The following is an 18060-nucleotide window of genomic DNA, read 5'->3' as shown; positions in this document are numbered from 1 at the left end:
AACATATTGTCCGCTCACAGTGAACTGCATCCTTGGGAGATATTTGAAATATCCTGACTATACTGTGACACTTGACACAATTCAACTGTCAAACCTTTGTTACAGATGTCAGACAAAAAAAGATCTGCAATTACCTGCCGCTTTTTGTGACTACCAGGCATCGCAAAGCGATTTTCAGCCAATGAAGTATTTTTGAATTGTGGGATGGGATTATGCGACCTTGCATTGGCATGAGCGAGGCGGGAAAATTGAAGGGCAGCAAAAATGTCAGTTGACTTTTGGCCGTTCTCCAAATGACCTCATCAGCGATGCCTTCTGCTGGCAACGCCGGGAAATCCCGCCCATAGTCGCTGTGCAGCAGCCAGTTGGTGCACAGAAAGCTCCCACAAACAGTAATGTAATAATAACCAGGAGGAAACCCACGCAGACACGGGGAGAAAGCGCAAACTCCGCACAGACAGTGACCCAAGGCCGGGATTGAACCCACTAATTGCTAACCACTGTGCCACCGTGCTGCCGTTTAACTCAGTCCATTTTAACCGATCGGTTTCCTATTGACTTTAGCCTTCACCGGAGTTAAACTCCTTTCCCGGGTTAATTTGGGTGGGAGTTATTTGCAAACCTTCCCCAGCAGTGTCAGGCCGGAGGTGCCATTTGTTTTAATCCATTCCGGAATTGGTTGGTGTTGGATGTGAGTGAGAAATGATTGTGATATATTTCACGCACTCCACAAGTTTAGTCACAAGTTGGGAAACCTGTTTAAAAACCCCCGCAGAGCTGCTATGTTGCATGGAGCGTCACGTGAACACATACTGATCTGTTTCTCTTTTGGCCAAAGCCGTTTCGACTAATTCTGCCTTCGGTTGTTGCCGATGTGTATCACCGCATTGCACACAACACTTCAATCATTTTAAATGCATTCCGAAAAGGCTCCCTGAAACAAGCATTTCAGCTTCCAAGTGGAAAATAAAGGACTGAGTTTCCAAAGTCAGCTCCCACTGGGAGCTACCCTGGAAAAGTTAAAACAGACTTTACTAACTGAACATTCAGTATGCTCCACTGTGAATTATACAGCGCCCGGCATGAACTGGGAGTACAACCTATTGCAGATCCATCTAGAGTAGTGTCAGAGCACCAAAGTTTCATGCTCTCATCAAGATATGGGGTGGCACAGTGTCAGACCATAAAAGATAGATCCGCATTGACAGTGCGCTTTTCGTGACTACCAGGCATCACAAAGCGATTTTCAGCCAATGAAGTATTTCTGAATTGTGGGGTGGGATTATCTGACCTTGCATTGGCATTGGCACTGCTGCCTCACAGCGCCAAGGACCCAGGTTCAATTCCGGCCTCAGGTCTCTGGCTGCGTGGAGTTTGCACGTTCTCCCCATGTCTGCGTGAGTTTCCTCCGGGTGCTCCGGTTTCCTCCCACACTCCAAAGGTTAGGTGGATTGGCCATGCTAAATTGCCCCTTAGTGTCTGGGGGATTAGCAGGGTAAATACATGGGGTTGTTGGGGATAGGACCTGGGTGGGATTGTAGTCAGTGCAGGCTCGATGGATCGCATGCTCTCCTTCCGTGCTGTAGGGATTCTATGAATAGATCAGTGTAGTGTGTCCCAATGAAATAGTGCAGACCACAATATATATTTAGCACGTTAGAGTGCATATCATTGCCAGGAAATGTGCCCCCCTCAGTGTAGATTGTTACTGGCAATCACTACAGTGAATGACACCATTGTTTCCACTGAATTTGAAGTATCTAATCCAACCAATGTATTTTGGTCGAATGCAAATGGTGCATTCGGCCATATTTTAGAATACCAGTTGCTGCTGTAAAATGGTATAACTGCACTAAAGTGCCATTTTAAAAGGATTACCCTGAATTATATAACAGATTTAGCAACTTACTGTTCCATTGGCCTGTGGCCTTGTAAACCACAACATCTAATATTTGCCATTTGGGCCGATCGTGCCTGCATTGTCCCTTTGAAAGAACTAACCAATTAGCCCTACTCTCCGCACTTTCCCCATAAACCTGGAAATATTTCCCAGACCAGGTTTTAGTGAGCTGATATTAATCGAACAATGAAGCATCCAGGTCTCTCTCACTTTTAGTTCTTTCTCTCTTGCTTCTGTCTTCCATTATCTCTCTCTCCACCTTCTGCCCCTCTCTATCTTCCAGATTCCCTACTTGTTTCTGCAATTATAAGTTTAATTTAGAATATAGTGATAAACTGCAATGAAATAAGCTGTTAATTTAAGTGGCGGAGGATGGGTGAAGGATTGAACCCCACCTCCCTCTTGCTGCATCCAATGCCGTGTATTCATGTTGCTGTGTGCCGTGGGAGGAACTTGCTCTTTGACTGGGCCCTGTTCTTGTTGTCGAGCGCATGTGCAGAGCCTGTGAGTGTTCCCTGCTTTGAGATATTAATCCTGCAGTAATGCTCATCCCTCTGGTATTCTGATCAATAAATACCCCACGGATAATATTACTGAAACAGCTTGATCTGAAAATATAATCGTGGTTGCCTGGAGAAGCCTGCCCTGTGCAATTTGCCTGTGACATTTGTTACATAACAAGGGTGATAATGTTTTAAATATAACTTCTGAGTAGTTAAGCTGCAGTTGGACGGTGGTATAAATCTGTGGGTGAAAGCAGACACACCATTTTGTTTTTGCTACAATATTATTTGGTCCCTGGGGGGTGTGAGTAGGGGGAGGAGATTGTGATGGTGTGAGTGGGGGAGGTGTGAATGGGGAGGGGGAGGAGGTTGTGGGGGTGTGAGGGTGTGAGTTGGGGGGTTGAGGGGTTGTGAGTGGAGGGGTTGTGGGGGTGTGATGGGGGCTTGTGGGGGTATGAGTGCAGTTGTATGGGGGTGTGAGTGGAGGGCGTGATGGGGTGTGTGGGGGTCTGAGTGGGGGGAGTATTGGGGGGTGAGTGGGGGGGGCGTGAGTGGGGCGGGTGTGGGGTTGTGAGTCGGGGTGTGAGTGGGGGTATGAGTGGGGGGGGATGTGGGGGTGTGAGTGGGGATGTGTCGGGGAGTGGGGGGGATGTGGGGGTGTGAGTGGGGGGGTGTGAGTGGGGGGGGTGTGGGGGGCGGTGTGGGGGATGTGGGAATGTGAGTGCGGTGGAGTGTGGGGGTGTGAGTAATGGGGTGGGGGTGTGAGTGGGGCGGGTGTGGGGGTGTGAGTGCGGGGGTGGGGTGTGAGTTGGGTGGGGGTGTGAGTGGGGGGGGGGTGTGGGGGATGTGGGAATGTGAGTGGGTTGGAGTGTGGGGGTGTGAAAGTGTGGGGGTGTGAGTGGGGGGGTGTGGGGGGCGGTGTGAGGGTGTGAGTGCGGGGGTGGGGTGTGAGTTGGGTGGGGGTGTGAGTGGGGAAGGGGTGTGGGGGGGGAGGTGTGTGGGGGGGGGGGGGAGGTGTGTGGGGGGGGGGAGGTGTGTGTCGTCCTCTCATTATATTTCAACTGCCACCAGCTGTTCAAATGTTACAAACTCAGCGCCAAAAAATATTTGCATGCCCAGTTAAAGTGGGAAGATCTTATTTAATTTTATAGCAAACTCCAAAATAATATCCGTGAGAATGCTAAAAGTAATTTATACTATTGTTCACACTTTTAAAAAATCATATTGGAGAAATATGATTTTTAGCTATTCAACCTAAATAGTTTATTTTCAGTAATGTTTTTTAATGTATTTCTCTGTTGACTAGGTGGACAAGAGCTGCATGGAAATGTTTTAAGTATCAGTTACTATCTGCAACAAGTTAGCACAAAACCAGCAACTATTCCAGTTTCTCATTAGGTCCATGTTCTGGATGGATCTATTCAAACTATCTATTCCATTCATCTCTTTCTATCCCTTCCCCCCCTCTCTCTCTATCATTCCTACTCTTTGCCTTCCAGGTTGCTTCTTCTTTTATTTAAACGTTTAACTCAGGAATGTGATACACAGAAATGTAAGGTGTTATTTTAAGTGATGGAGGGTGGGCGGATCCCACTCCAGCTCCTCCCAGCTCTGTGTGACCACACATGTTGTGATCTGTGGAGGGAGATGTCCTGTTTGACTGGGACCTGTTCTTCTCAGTGGGCACCTGTGTACAGTCTGTCCGCTATAATTCTCACCAACTTTTACAGATGTACCATAGAAAGATTTCCAGTATCACAGCTTGGTGTGGCTCCTGCTCTGCCCAAGACCGCAAGAAACTACAAAGGGTTGTGAACGAAGCCCAGTCCATCATGCAAACCAGCCTCCCATCCATTGACACTGTCCACACTTCCCGCTGCCTCGGGAAATCAGCCAGCATATTCAAGGACTCCACGCACCCTGGACATACTCCCTTCCACCTTCTTCCATCGGGAAAAATATACAAAAGTCTGAGGTCAGGTACCAACCGACTCTTCCCTGCTGCCATCAGACATTTGAATGGACCTACCTCGCATTAAGTTGATCTTTCTCTACACCCTAGCGATGACTGTAACAATACATTCTGCACTCTCTCCTTTCCTTCTCTATGTACAGTATGCTTTGCCTGTATAGCGCGAAAGAAACATTACTTCTCACTGTACCCCAATATATGTGATAATAATAGTCAAATCAAGTCTGTGAGCATCATCAGGCTTGAGATATTAATGCTGCAGTAAAACTCATCACTGATCCATGAATCCCCTTCAGGTAATATTAGAGTCATTGAGTCATACAGGTTTACAGCATGGAAACAGGCCTTTCGGCCCAACTTGTCCAAGCTGTCCCGTTTTTATCACTAAGTTAGTCCCAATTGCCCACATTTGGCCCATATCCCTCTATACCCATCTTACCCATGTAACTGTCTAAACGCTTTTTAAAAGACAAAATTGTACCCGCCTCTACTACTACCTCTGGCAGCTTGTTCCAGACACTCGCCCCCCTCTGTGTGAAAAAATTGTCCCTCTGGACACTTTTGTATCTCTCCCCTCTCACCGTAAACCTATGCCCTCTAGTTTTAGACTCCCCTACCTTTGGGAAAAGATATTGACTATCTAGCTGATCTGTGCCCCTCGTTATTTTATAGACCTCTATAAGATCACCCCTCAGCCTTCTACGCTCCAGGGATAAAAGTCCCAGTTTATCCAGCCTCTCCTTATAACTCAAACCATCAAGTCCCGGTAGCATCCTAGTAAATCTTTTCTGCACTCTTTCCAGTTACTGAAAAGGTTTTACCTGAATATCTTCTCATGGCCGTTTGTGGGAAGTTATTTGGTGCATTTTCCCTGCTGCGTTTGCTGCATAATAACGGTGAGCTTGGTGAAGTGTGTGGAGGGACGGTGTGGGTGTTAGGTATGTGGGGGCTCTGAGGAGTCGGGAGATCTATTCAACCTGGCTGCACCCATCTCTCTGTCTCTCACTTTCTATATTTTTAAATGAATGTTTAAGAGTACGAATGTCAATAATAAAATGAGATACCTTAATTTAATCGGGGGAAATGCAGTAAAGAGTGAACTCAGTTTGCATCTGGATTCTTGCAGCCCTGTCTGTGAGCTTTGGTATGAACTGCAGTGGGGGTCTGGTGACTGGGGCCTTTTACTGTCAGCGAGAGCCTGTCTATAGCCTGTGAGTGGTGTCAGCTTCTTAGAACCCAATATGGCAGTAATGTTCCTCTCTCCCTCACTCTCTGACCTCCTGGGCAATGAATGCATTCTAGACAACATCCCTATAAATTTAAGCTGAAAGCCTGTGCTATAGCTGGTTGTGAATTGTACTGACTCACAAACTGTTTATTTCCCGTGAATTAAACCCCGTGATGAAACCAACTTATGAAAAGAAACAAGAACATATTACATTACTTAGTTATTACCCTTGGGGGAGGGGCATGATGTCATGGGGTGGAGGTGGAGGTGGGGGGGGGGGGGGGGGGGGGGGGTGGTTCCAGAAATGAAGGTGGGCACGGGGCCCCACAGAGTGTAAGTCCGCCCCTGGAGTTAAGGCTTATTTCAGTTGCCATCTTGTGCTTAACCTTAAACTTCTGCCTGACTACTTGCTCCCAGTATAGAATCATAGAATCCCTACAGTGCAGAAAGAGACCATCTGGCCCATCGAGTCTGCACTGCCCACAGTCCCACCCAGGCCCCACCCCTATAACCCTACACATTTACCCACTAATCCCTCTAACCTACGCATCCCAGGACACTAAGGGGCAATTTTAGCATGGCCAATCAACCTAACCCGCACATCTTTGGACCAATATTGGGTGGATTCAGCACCGTAATGCTTCCACAAGAGATTTACACTGAAAAGGAGATTGGGCCAAGAGGTATGGGCTAGTCTCATAGCCTCATTCGCAGCCCACACTTCCTTCAGACATAGATGTCTTAAATGTGACACTAAAGTCGATGGAGTTGTGGACAGTGCGGAAGGCAGTTGCAGGTTACAGAGGGATATAGATAAGCTGCAGTGCTGGGCTGAGAGGTGGCAAATGGAGTTCAATGTGGAAAAGTGTGAAGTGATTCACTTTGGAAGGAGTAACAGGATTACAGAGTACTGGGCTAATGGTAAGATACTTGGTAGTGTGGATGAACAGAGAGACCTCGGTGTCCATGTGCATAGATCCCTGAAAGTTGGCACCCAGGTTGATAGGGTTGTTAAGAAGGCGTACAGAATGTTAGCTTTTATTGGTAGAGGGATTGAGTTTCGGAGCCAGGAGGTCATGTTGCAGCTGTACAAAACTCTGGTGCGGCCGCATTTGGAGTATTGCGTACAGTTCTGGTCGCCGCATTATAGGAAGGATGTGGATGCATTAGAGAGGGTGCAGAGGAGATTTACTAGGATGTTGCCTGGTATGGTGGGAAGGTCTTATGAGGAAAGGCTGAGAGACCTGAAGTTGTTTTCGTTAGAGAGAAGAAGGTTAAGAGGTGACTTAATAGAGGCATACAAGATAATCAGAGGATTAGATAGGGTGGATAGTGAGAGCCTTTTTCCTCGGATGGTGATGGCTAGCACGAGGGGACATAGCTTTAAATTGAGGGGTGATAGACATAGGACAGATGTCAGAGGTAGGTTCTTCACTCAGAGAGTAGTAAGGGCGTGGAATGCCCTGCCTGCAGCAGTAGTGGACTCGTCAACGTTAAGGGCATTTAAGTGGTCATTGGATAAACATATGGATATTGGAATAGTGTAGGTTAGATGGGCTTTGAATTGGTTTCACTGGTCAGCGCACCATCGAGGGCCGAAGGGCCTGTACTGTGCTGTAATGTTCTATGTTCTATGTTCTACACTTACCGCGTGGACGTCCAAGGAATCAACCGTCAGGTCATAGGCATTCAATTTCAGCTTATCAAAGAGCTCTTTCAGAGTTAGCTTCTGATCCTTGGAGGTCGAGACAACACGATCGGAGTCAATCTTTGTGGATTTCTTTATAAAGCGCAGAAGGTGTTTCTGATTCATGCAGGCTGCTGCGTGGATGTGTGTGTCAACCTGAGAAGAGAGAAAATAGAGATGAACATTACTTGGACTTCCTCGCGTGTGTTAAAGTCTGAAGCTCACAGTGTAGGACGTCACCGAGGTTTAGCGGAGCAAGAAAATGGATGAGGTTAACCTAGAAATTAGATGACACCAACCCTGGGCTTTCAAAGCTTCACATTGACAGATAGAGGCAAAAAAGTTTGGAAGCCCTGATGAAATATGAGTTGTGTAGGAGAATGCGTAAGCAATGTTTTTGGAGCGGCAATATTGGCTTCTGCATCACAGTAAGTAGGCTGATCATCAATAAGTTGTTCTGACGTCAGGTAGGCTCATGCTGCCCAGTCTATCTGGCGTGTTGGGCTGGAGTAGTGCGTTGAGGTTGCAGGCAGCCTGGTTCAGGCTTCGCTAGTGGATGGGGAAAGGGCTGGAGTCGGAGGCAAGGAAAAGGAGCTTGGGATGGGGGCAATGACAATGGTCTACTCGTATTCAACTGGAGGAGACAGCAACTCTTTTGAGAATGTGGAATTCCTGACAAGCTGCCTAAGACACAGAGGCCTTTGATGGATTGTGAGAGGTGTTGGAACGAAGCAGCTGGGAGTTATCAGTACACATGGGCAAACCGACCCATCATCAAGCAACTTGGAGATGAAGAAAAGGAAGGGCCAAGGGTGGAGGTGACAGAGTCTCTTGGGGACTGCGGAGGTATGAATGAGAGGATGGGACAAATACAAATCGCTGGAGGTACTCTAGTTACAATCGGATGTGTAAATGTGGAACCACTGGACTCGACATTTGAGGGGAGGTATTGAGGGAGAATGGACGGCAAATCAAAGGCCACAGAGAGGCAGAAGGCAAGGAGGGATAATGTCACAATTACTAAAGATGGAATCTGTGACTTTGATTATGACTGTTTAAAATTTAAAGTTTATTTATTAGTTTGACAAGTAGGCTTACGTTAACACTGCAATGAAGTTACTGTGAAAACCCCCTAGTTGCTATACTCTGGCACCTGTTCGGGTACACTGAGGGAGAATTTAACATGGCCAATGTATCTAACCAGCACGTCTTTCAGACGGTGGGAGGAAACCGGCGCAGACACAGGAAGCACGCGCAGACTCCGCACAGACAGTGACCCAAGCCGGGAATCAAACCCAGGTCCCCGCCGCTGTGAGGCAGCAGTGCTAACCACTGTGCCACCCATTACTGTTACAGTACTGAAACAGCAGAGGAAACCTGGTTATTTTACAGGAAAGATCAGCATTGATTTGGGAGATGACAACATGTTCAAAGGCTTTGAAGAGGAAAAGGGCATTAATGATGGAGCAGCAGTTAGAAGCACAGTGTGACTAAGGTGGACATTTTCAGGAAAGGTATGATGATGACAGTGGAAGACACCCATTTACAAAGTCAGTTACCACGGGGATCAGGAAGGAAACTTGGGTAATCAGCCATTTAGTGAGGACAGAGTTAAGCAAGAGGGAAGAAGCTGGTTGACGAGATTAGTCACCAGTTACAGCACTATTTGGGAAGTTCAGCAGGATGGGAGGATTGGGGATTTAGGATTGCTGCTTGCAAACAGGCAACATTGGAAGTGTTGATGGGCTCTTCAGAGACAACCAAGAATGGCAGAGAGAATAGCTATAGGCGTCATCCAGGAATTCTAGCCTGGAATGACAGCTGGAAAATAGAAAGACTGAAGGTAATGAGGGGTTAGGATAGCATTAGCACTGTGGTGGGCAAAATTCCTGAGCGGAGATAAATGAAACATGGAAATGAAACAGAAGGCAGGCCAAGAGGAAACAAAGGCTGCGTATTTACAAAGCTCCTATTATCCCTAGGAGCTGTATACTTAGAGGAAAAGGCTGTATCATGGCTAGCCTATCTGTCCCTCTCTGCCTTCACTTTCATCCCTCTCTTTCTCTCTTCATTTTTCCATCTGTCTCTTTCCCCCCTCACTCTCTTGCCACTTTTGTCCTTCTGTCACCTTCATTTCTTATGTCTACCCATTCCTCTCTCTCCTTGACTTTGTCCTCCTTCTTCTCTTCCAGTTCTATCACTCTCTTATTTCTTCTTCATTCTACTCTATCTCCTATGCTCTTCTCTCCTTTTCACATCTGTGTGGTGAACCATAGATGGTTACCACTATGGATACTTGTATATATGTTACTCTCATTACTGTTGGGGTTAGGGTTGTTGGGTGTTCCACCTGTTATTACTGTTTATGTGGTACACTCCGTTTGGCTCCGCCCAGGACTCCGCCTTCTTACAGGAGTATAAAGGTCACTGCTACTTCCTAGTAGTCTTTAGTCTGGGATAATATTGTTGAGTAGTGTGCTCCTATTTGTAGTGAATAAAAGCCTTTATTCCCAGGTACGTTCTAGCCTCCCGTGTGAATCAATCGCGCATCAACTTGCCACTTTTGTCCTTCTGTCACCTTCATTTCTTATGTCTTCCCATTCCTCTCTCTCCTTGACTTTGTCCTCCTTCTTCTCTTCCAGTTCTGTCACTCTCTTACTTCTTCTTCATTCTATTCTATCTCCTATGTTCTTCTCTCCTTTTCACATCTGTCCATCTCCCTTGCTCTCCTTTTTGTTTCTTTCTCTCTCACTGCACTTCTATTTACTTTCACTTTTGCTTTTATGCCTTTTTTTAAACTCACTGAGGCCAGGAAGTATTGAGTGCATCAGTTTGATTATAGGGATAGGGATGTTTTGCTGCAATTTTGGTGTCGTTATTTGAGGAAGGATACTCTTGCCATAGAGAGAGTGCAGTGAAGGTTTATCAGGCTGATTCCTGGGATGGCAGCTCTGTCATATGAGGAGAAACTAAGTCGGTTCGGATTATATTCACTGGAGTTTAGAAGAATGAGAAGGGATCTCATAGAAACTTATAAAATTCTAACAGGGTTAGACAGGGTAGATTCAGAAAGAATGTTCCTGATGGTGGGGAAGTCCACAACTAGGGGCCACAGTTTGAGGATAAGGCCTTTTAGAACTGAGGTGAGGAAAAATTTCTTCACCCAAAGGGTGGTGAATGTGTGGAATTCACTACCATTGAGGCCAAAATATCGTGTGATTTCAAGAAGAAATTAGATATAGCTCTTGGGGCTAAAGGGATCAAGGGATATGGGGAAAGAGGGGAATCAGGATATTGAATTTGATGATCAGCCATGATGAAAATGAATGGCGGAGCAGGCTCGAAGGGCCGAATGGCCTACTCCTGCTTCTAGTTTCTATGTTTCTATCAATGAGTGATGGCTGAGAATTTCAGGAGAATGCAGTAAATGTGATTCAGAGACAGCAGTGCGGTAAGGCACGTGCGTCCACTGCTGCGTTATACACCAGGAGAAAGAGACAAGCACTCTACCTTCCTGACATTGTAGAAATCTCGGTGAGGATTACTCTTCACTTCTTTCATCTCTTCCATATCATTCAGCATTTCGTGTAGGTTGAACTTAGAGTTAAGAAACTTCAAGCGTCGGTGGGCATACGTTTTTCTAAACCAAGGAACCAAGAAAGGAAATCAATCCCATTTCAAAACAAAATAGAACTTTGTTCTCATCTGCAAAGCTGATTATTCTATTGCACGTAATAGGGGAGGATCACACAGAAAATAGATAAAACACTTCTGCCTTTCATGAAGGTTATGGGTTTAAATCCCGTTTCTGAAATTGAGCGCACGTGGGTAACTTTATCCTACCCTGCCTGACAGGGCACTGACCAGATTGAGTGTCATGCCAAATTTGATGCTGCTATTGTTCCCCATTGGCTGAGTTTGGTTAAGGTTATTCCCATAATTTAAGGCTGATACTTTGGTGCAGTGATTCATGCGTCGGTGCAGACTCGATGGGCCGAAGGGCCTCTTCTGCACTGTAGTATTCTGTGATTCTGCATTGTGTTTATGATGAGTTTGTAAACCTAGGGCTGTAAAAGGTCCCGTGGCAATATTTAAAGAAAAGCAGAGAGCTGGGCATTCATTCCGCCAACAAAACATATTGAGGCCTTGATTATCCGTGAGCTCTTTGTGACACCTTGATGTCAGTATTTGGCTGCCGTGCTTCTATACATAACTGCGACTACACTCCAAAGCAATTCCAATAACAGTAACACTGCAGCATGATAGGGTAAAATATAAATGCAATGTTTGGCTTTTTCTGTTGGTGGGGAGCAATTGGGAGGAGAAATCAGCCCCTGGCCTCTGGGAACATGGGAACAGGAGGAGGCCACTTAATCCCTCAAACCTGTTCTGCCATTCAATGAGATCATGGCCGGGATTCTCCAGCCTCGCCCGCGGCTGGGATTCTCCAGTCCTACTGCAGTGAATGGAGATTTGGCTGAGCACCAAAATCTCCATTCTCGCTGGCAGCGGTGCATGCCGTGGGAGACCAGAGAATTCCGCCCCATGGCGAATCTGCCACCTAACTCCATATCCCTGCCTTTGCCCTATATCCCTTTGGTGAACAGAAAATCAATCAATTTCAGTTTCAAAATTAGCAATTGATCCAATTGGGTTGGAAGAGAGTTCCAAACTTGTACCATCCTTTGTGTGTCAAAGTGTTTCCTAATTTTACTCCTGAAAGTTCTGGCTCTAATCTTTTGACTATGCCCCTACTTCTTATTTCCCAACTAGCATAAATAGATTCTCCCTATCTGCACTTCCCTTCAATACCTTGATAACGTCAATCCAACTTTTCTGTCATCAGCAATTTTGATGTGGCTTTTTTTGTCATAATCTTCTAAGACATTAACCAATACAACGTGCAGTTGTGGTTCCAAGAGAGTGAACTCTAGTCACATTGCGTCAATTAGAGCACTTGCCCATTATCCTTACTCTGTTTCCTCCTGCTCAGGCAATTCCTAACCAGGTCAATCATTTTCTTTCAATTCTATGAGCTTCAACTTTAGCTCACAAGTGGTTAGCACTGCTGCCTCACAGCGCCAGGGACCCAGGTTCGATTCCTGACTTGGGTCGCCGTCTGTGGATTTTGCATGTTCTCCTCGTGTCTGCGTGGGTTTCCTCCAGGTGCTCTGATTTCCTCTCACAGTCCGAAAGACGTGCTGGTTAGGTGCATTGGCCATGCTAAATTCTCCCTCAGTGTACCTGAACAGGCGCCGGAGCGTGGTGACTGGGGGATTTTTACAGTAACTTCATTGCAGCATTAATGTAAGCTCGCTTGTAAACTTAATAAACTTAAACCTTCAGAAAGTCCATATAAACAACAACCATCCACATTCCCCTATCCATTACATTAGTCACTGCTAATGAGTTCACAAATCAATCTTGAGCATTCACAAGTCCAAGCTGACTCTCTGAACAGCTGAAACTTTTCAAAGTGTTCAGTCACTCTATCCTCATTATTGATTCTAGTACTTTCCCAATAACAGATAGTGGGCTAGCTGGTCTTTTGTTCACCAGTTTCCCTCTCTCAAATAGTGGAGTGACGTGCACAGTTGTCCATTCTAAAGGAACAGTTCCCAGGAACAGGGGTATTGTGAATTAGCCATGTTACATTCAGTGGATTAACACCTCAGACCGCAGCGTTTTGTTTTAAATAAAGCAGCTCTCCTGAGATTGAACATTTGGTGGAGTAGGCATGTCTCATTCCATTTTAGCGTACAATCCTTTATATTTTAAAATAAATCAGTCAAGGTTTGCTTCACTGTAATTGCAGAGTGGTAAAACCATCTTTAAATATCCCGTACTAATGAGTAAATTATATTCAGAGCAGAAAACCATAGGGTAAGGTGTTAACCCACTGAATGTCACATAGAGTTAATCTTATGTAATTAATGTCATATAGTTAGAACATAAAAACATAAAAACTAGGAGCAGGAGTAGGCCATCTGGCCCCCCCAAGCCTGCTCCGCCATTCAATAAGATCATGGCTGATCTTTTTGTGGACTCAGCTCCACTTCATAGAAATCATAGAAACCCTACAGTGCAGAAGGAGGCCATTCGGCCCATCGAGTCTGCACCGACCACAATCCCACCCAGGCCCTACGCCCATATCCCTACATATTTACCCGCTAATCCCTCTAACCTACACATCTCAGGACACTAAGGGGCAATTTTAGCATGGCCAATCAACCTAACCCGCACATCTTTGGACTGTGGGAGGAAACCGGAGCACCCGGAGGAAACCCACTTACCCGCCCACTCACCATAACCCTTAATTCCTTTACTGTTCAAAAATTCATCTATCCTTGCCTTAAAAACCATTCAACGAGGTAGCCTCAACTGCTTCACTGGGCAGGGAATTCCACAGATTTACATAGTTAATATCATAGTTATAATTAAATATAATTGTTAATGTCATAGTTAATGGGTGGGATTTTCCAGCTGTTTGTGCTGGCAGGATCTTCCAGTCCTGCCGACAGTGCACCCCCACCGTAGTTTTCCCAGCAGCGAGGGTTATATTCAATGGGAAACCCCATTGACAATGGCGGGATCAGAAGATCCTGCCACCGGCCAATGATGAGCCACGTTCTGCCACCTCCAAACACATGTTGCATGGAAGATTCCGCTTGTTGATGGGTTAAGTTTATTTATTATTGTCACAAGTAGGCTTATATTAACACTGCAATGAAGTTACTGTGAAAATCCCCTAGTCACCACACTCTGGCGCCTGTTCAGGTACACTGAGGGAGAATTTAGCATGGCCGATGAAACTAACCAGCACGTCTTTCAGAACGTGGGAGGAAACCGGAGCACCCAGAGGAAACCCACACAGACACAGGGAGAACATGCAGACTCCACACAGACAGTGACCCAAGCCGGGAATCAAACCCGGGTCCCTGGCTCTGTGAGGCAGCAGTGCTAACTACTGTGCCACCATGCCATCATGTCATGTGGGGTTAATCCCTCCCTCAAATGAAAATCACTATATATAGGGCGGAATTTTCCACCCAGCCCACCGTGTATATCATGGCAGCAGAGGGTGGCTTGTTATTAGACAGTGGCGGGGTCTTCTGGTCCCGTCCCTATCAACAGGGTTTCTCGCTGAATGCATCCCTTGCCATCGCGAAACCCACAGTGGGGCAGAGATGTCAGCCGGACTGGGAGATCCTCCCAGTGTGAAAATCCCGCCCGATGTGTGAGTATGAGAAGGTGATCCGTGAGATGAGCAAGGAAAGAGTTACAGCTGAGCCTGAACTTGTCCTTAGTAAGCATTAATATACACACACACATTATCCAGAACAAGTCTCTGTTTTTTTCCCATCTGAGACTAGAGGCCTGGTGGACCATTGCTTTCATGTTATCTTGGCAAAGATGAATGTACCAATATAAATCCTGGGAGCTTCCTGATCTGCTATAGTGCATTGATTTCATGGACTATTCGGAAAGCTTAATTTCCAATGTTTTTAATTGACAATTGAAAGAGTTAAGTCTAAAATATCTTTTCCAGTGAGATGCTAACTTACACAGGCCCCTGAGCGATCAAGGCAATTAGAAAATTCATGTCGTCGATGAAGGTGGGCAGATCTGGGTAGGGTAGGTCTTTGGGCTCATTCCTCTTGGCTGATTCATTATTGGCATAAACGAAGATCACGCCATCTTTCATTTTGCAGATATAGTCGAGATTTTCAGGTAGACTCTTTGTGTCAAAAGGGTCCTCTCCAGGCTTACTGTGGGTAAATACTGGAATAAAAAGAATTACATTTCTTATTCCAGACATAAATAAAAGCAGATACCAGGTACAAGACAATGGTTGCATGAGAGGAAATCAATCTTTCCTTCACTGCCAGCTCTCCAACCCTCTACCTTAACCTTTTGTTAATGTTATTGTGGTAATTGCTCCTCTGAACTTTCACACAATGGTTCCTCTATAACAATGCAATTGGAACTATATTGTCCTCCACCATCTTCTACCTCCCTGCATCTAAATCAGGAGTCAGCGTGCCATTTGCAATAATTCTTCCCCCAAACCTCGATTCTAAGAACTTCCTTCTTATAATCCCTATATTTCATTCTTTCTTATGCAAGCATCAGTGGGAAGGCCAACATTTGTTGCCAATCCCTAATTTCTCTTTAGCTGGGTAACTTCCTGCGCCATTCCAGTGGGTAGTTAAGACCATTGCTCTGCTTCTGGAGTCACATGTGAGCCAGACTAGGTAAAGGACACCAGATTTCCTTCTCTCATTGGCATTAGTGAACCAGATGGGGTTTTCAAACAAACAATTGATGGTTACCTAGCTTTACAGGTCCAGATTTTATTAATTGAATATTAAATTCCAATCGCAGAAGTGGTGGGATTTGAACACATGTCTCAGAGCACAGGCTCGGCTTCTGAAGTGCTACACCAGTGACGGTACTGCTGCGCCTCCACCTCCCCCTGTGACAATAGGGAAAATTCTCAGAGCTAGGGGAAAATTGGGACTAATTGGATAGCCCTTTGAAAAACAGGGGTAGGAACTATGGTCTGAGTGACCTGCCTCTCTGCTGTATGATTTTCCAATTCTATGCCTGAGGATGCCTTCAAAACACATTCCATGCTAAGCAGTCCACTGCTAAAATAGGTGGGGTACTTAAACGCAAATATTGTCTTTATTTCTGCTGTAAAAAGGGAAGTTTCTTTGCTGTATATTGGTGCCATTGCCAACCCATGTAACTGGGGAGGGTTCGGAGCAGGAAGGGCATGTAAAGCCAGCTTAAGTTTAGAAAAAAATGCTCTGGGTTGGAGTTTAAGCTTGAAAAAAAAAGTAGCTTCACCATAACTCCCACCCGAACTAGCTGCATTTGAACATGTGCAAACTAATGTGACAATGGAAAATAATGTCAAGGCAGCTTGGAAGAATGTGATAAAATGGATGCCAGCCCAAATGAGACATTAGGTGACATGACCATAGTTAAAGTGTGGGTAATTGTAAGGTGGGAGGAGATTCGATTATGGGAAGGGGGTATACCCATAGAGCAACTTTAGTTGGAACATTTGGTGCTAATATAAAGCCGGAAATATTCAACAGGTCTGGTAGCATCTAACAAGGGAAGTGGTCAACATTTCAGGGCTGTGACCTTTCATCGGAGCTTTGGGTCTTAATCCCTCCATCACATGGAATAATTAATCTCCTATCTGTGTCTGGAACGCGCTGCCAGAGGTGGTGGTGCAGTCAGATACAATAGGGGTGTTTAAGGGGCTTATAGATAAGCACATGAATGTGCAGGGAATAGAAGGATCTGGTCCAAGGGCAGGCAGAAGGGGCTAGTTTAATTTGGTGTCATGTTCGGCACAACACCGTGGGCTGAAGGGCCTGTTCCCGTGCTGTATTGTTCTATGTAAAATCCTCAAAGAATGAATGGGGATGGAGAGTGTGATCAATCAGCATTCTGGTGACCCCAATGTTACCTGGTAAAGGCTGAAAGGGAAACAGAGAAGAGCAGAGCTGAGAATAGACTGGGCGAATCAATGAGGAACATGGCACTTTATCTAGTCCCCCACAGCAAGCATTTAGAAAGCAGACAACACACAGAGACAACTTTGACCACATCACTTTTCCCACTCTTCTCCTCTGCTTAATTCTTGCCTCGCTGATAGTTTGACCCCCTGCCTAAAAGCTCCAGATCTAACAGAAGTGTCCCAGGAAATATCTTAATTCCCTCCATTACTTTCCACAGTTGAATCAGCTAATGCCTGTGTCAAGGTTTGACATTACAAATACAGATAAAAAAGCAATTCCACATTTGGAAAGCTGAAATAACAATGGGAGTCATGGGAATGTTCCGACATTCGCCAACAATAAACAACACAAGCAATTTCAGCTAATGGGCAATAGTGGAGTGGAATTCAGTTGCATTCCATACATTCCTGTAAGTAGCACTGTCACAGAGGCATTGATTTCCCTATTGGCTTAAAGACCATAATAAGTCACAACTCATTTCATCCTCCCTTAGCACCCCTTACCACGCATAAAACATTTGTCTCATTGTGACCATGTGGTTACAAAATAGGGCAACGGGCTGCACGGTGGCACAGTGGTTAGCACTCCTGCCTCACAGCGTCAGGGACCTGTGTTCGATTCTCGGCTGGGTCACCGTCTGTGTGCAGTCTGCATGTTCTCCCCGTGCCTGCGTGGGTTTCCTCCGGGTGCTCCTGTTTCCTCCCACAGTCTGTAGGACGTGCTGGTTAGGTGCATTGGCCATGATAAATTCTCCCTCAGTGCACCCGAACAGGCGCCGGAGTGTGCCGACTAGGGAATTTTCACAGTAACTTCATTGCAGTGTTAATGTAAGACTACTTGTGACAACAATAAATAAACTTTAAACATTGGACCCTCAAGTCAGGTGACCCACTTCTGCTGTAGCATCTTAAGGAGATAGACGCCACATACACAGCAACATGGAAGGAGACATAATGGACAAAATCATAGCAAAGGTGGAGAGCATGGCTATTGGCTAACGATGATAGATATGATATAGAAGGACTCCTTGCAAAATTCTAGCTGTCACAGACATTCATTCACTTCACTGATTAGGTCCTTTCTTGGTTGAACCCCCATACTCCCAATTGTTATCTCCAGCCCTGCCAATTGATAATACAAATAACCCTCACACATAGGTTAGCAGAATAAACCAGTGGCAGATGGAATTGAACATAGAGAAATATGAGGTGATGCATTTCAGCAGACGGGA

At 45.6% G+C, this 18060-nt stretch overlaps 1 protein-coding gene across 1 annotated transcript in view; it reads right to left on the bottom strand.

Moving 5' to 3' along the window:
• The window catches only part of ampd1 (adenosine monophosphate deaminase 1 (isoform M)), a 67624-nt gene that overhangs the window by 28269 nt on the left and 21295 nt on the right, over positions 1–18060 (bottom strand). The window contains exons 5-7 of the mRNA XM_078197751.1: positions 14856–15072; positions 10801–10930; positions 7252–7446 (exon numbers count right to left, since the gene is read on the bottom strand). Of these exons, the coding sequence (XP_078053877.1) occupies positions 7252–7446; positions 10801–10930; positions 14856–15072 (542 nt within the window). The remainder of the gene's footprint in view (positions 1–7251; positions 7447–10800; positions 10931–14855; positions 15073–18060) is intronic.

The sequence above is a fragment of the Mustelus asterias genome, chromosome 25, assembly GCF_964213995.1.
Source record: "Mustelus asterias chromosome 25, sMusAst1.hap1.1, whole genome shotgun sequence".
In the NCBI taxonomy this organism is placed as follows: Eukaryota; Metazoa; Chordata; class Chondrichthyes; order Carcharhiniformes; family Triakidae; genus Mustelus; species Mustelus asterias.
This window is presented reverse-complemented; position numbering and strand designations above follow the sequence as displayed.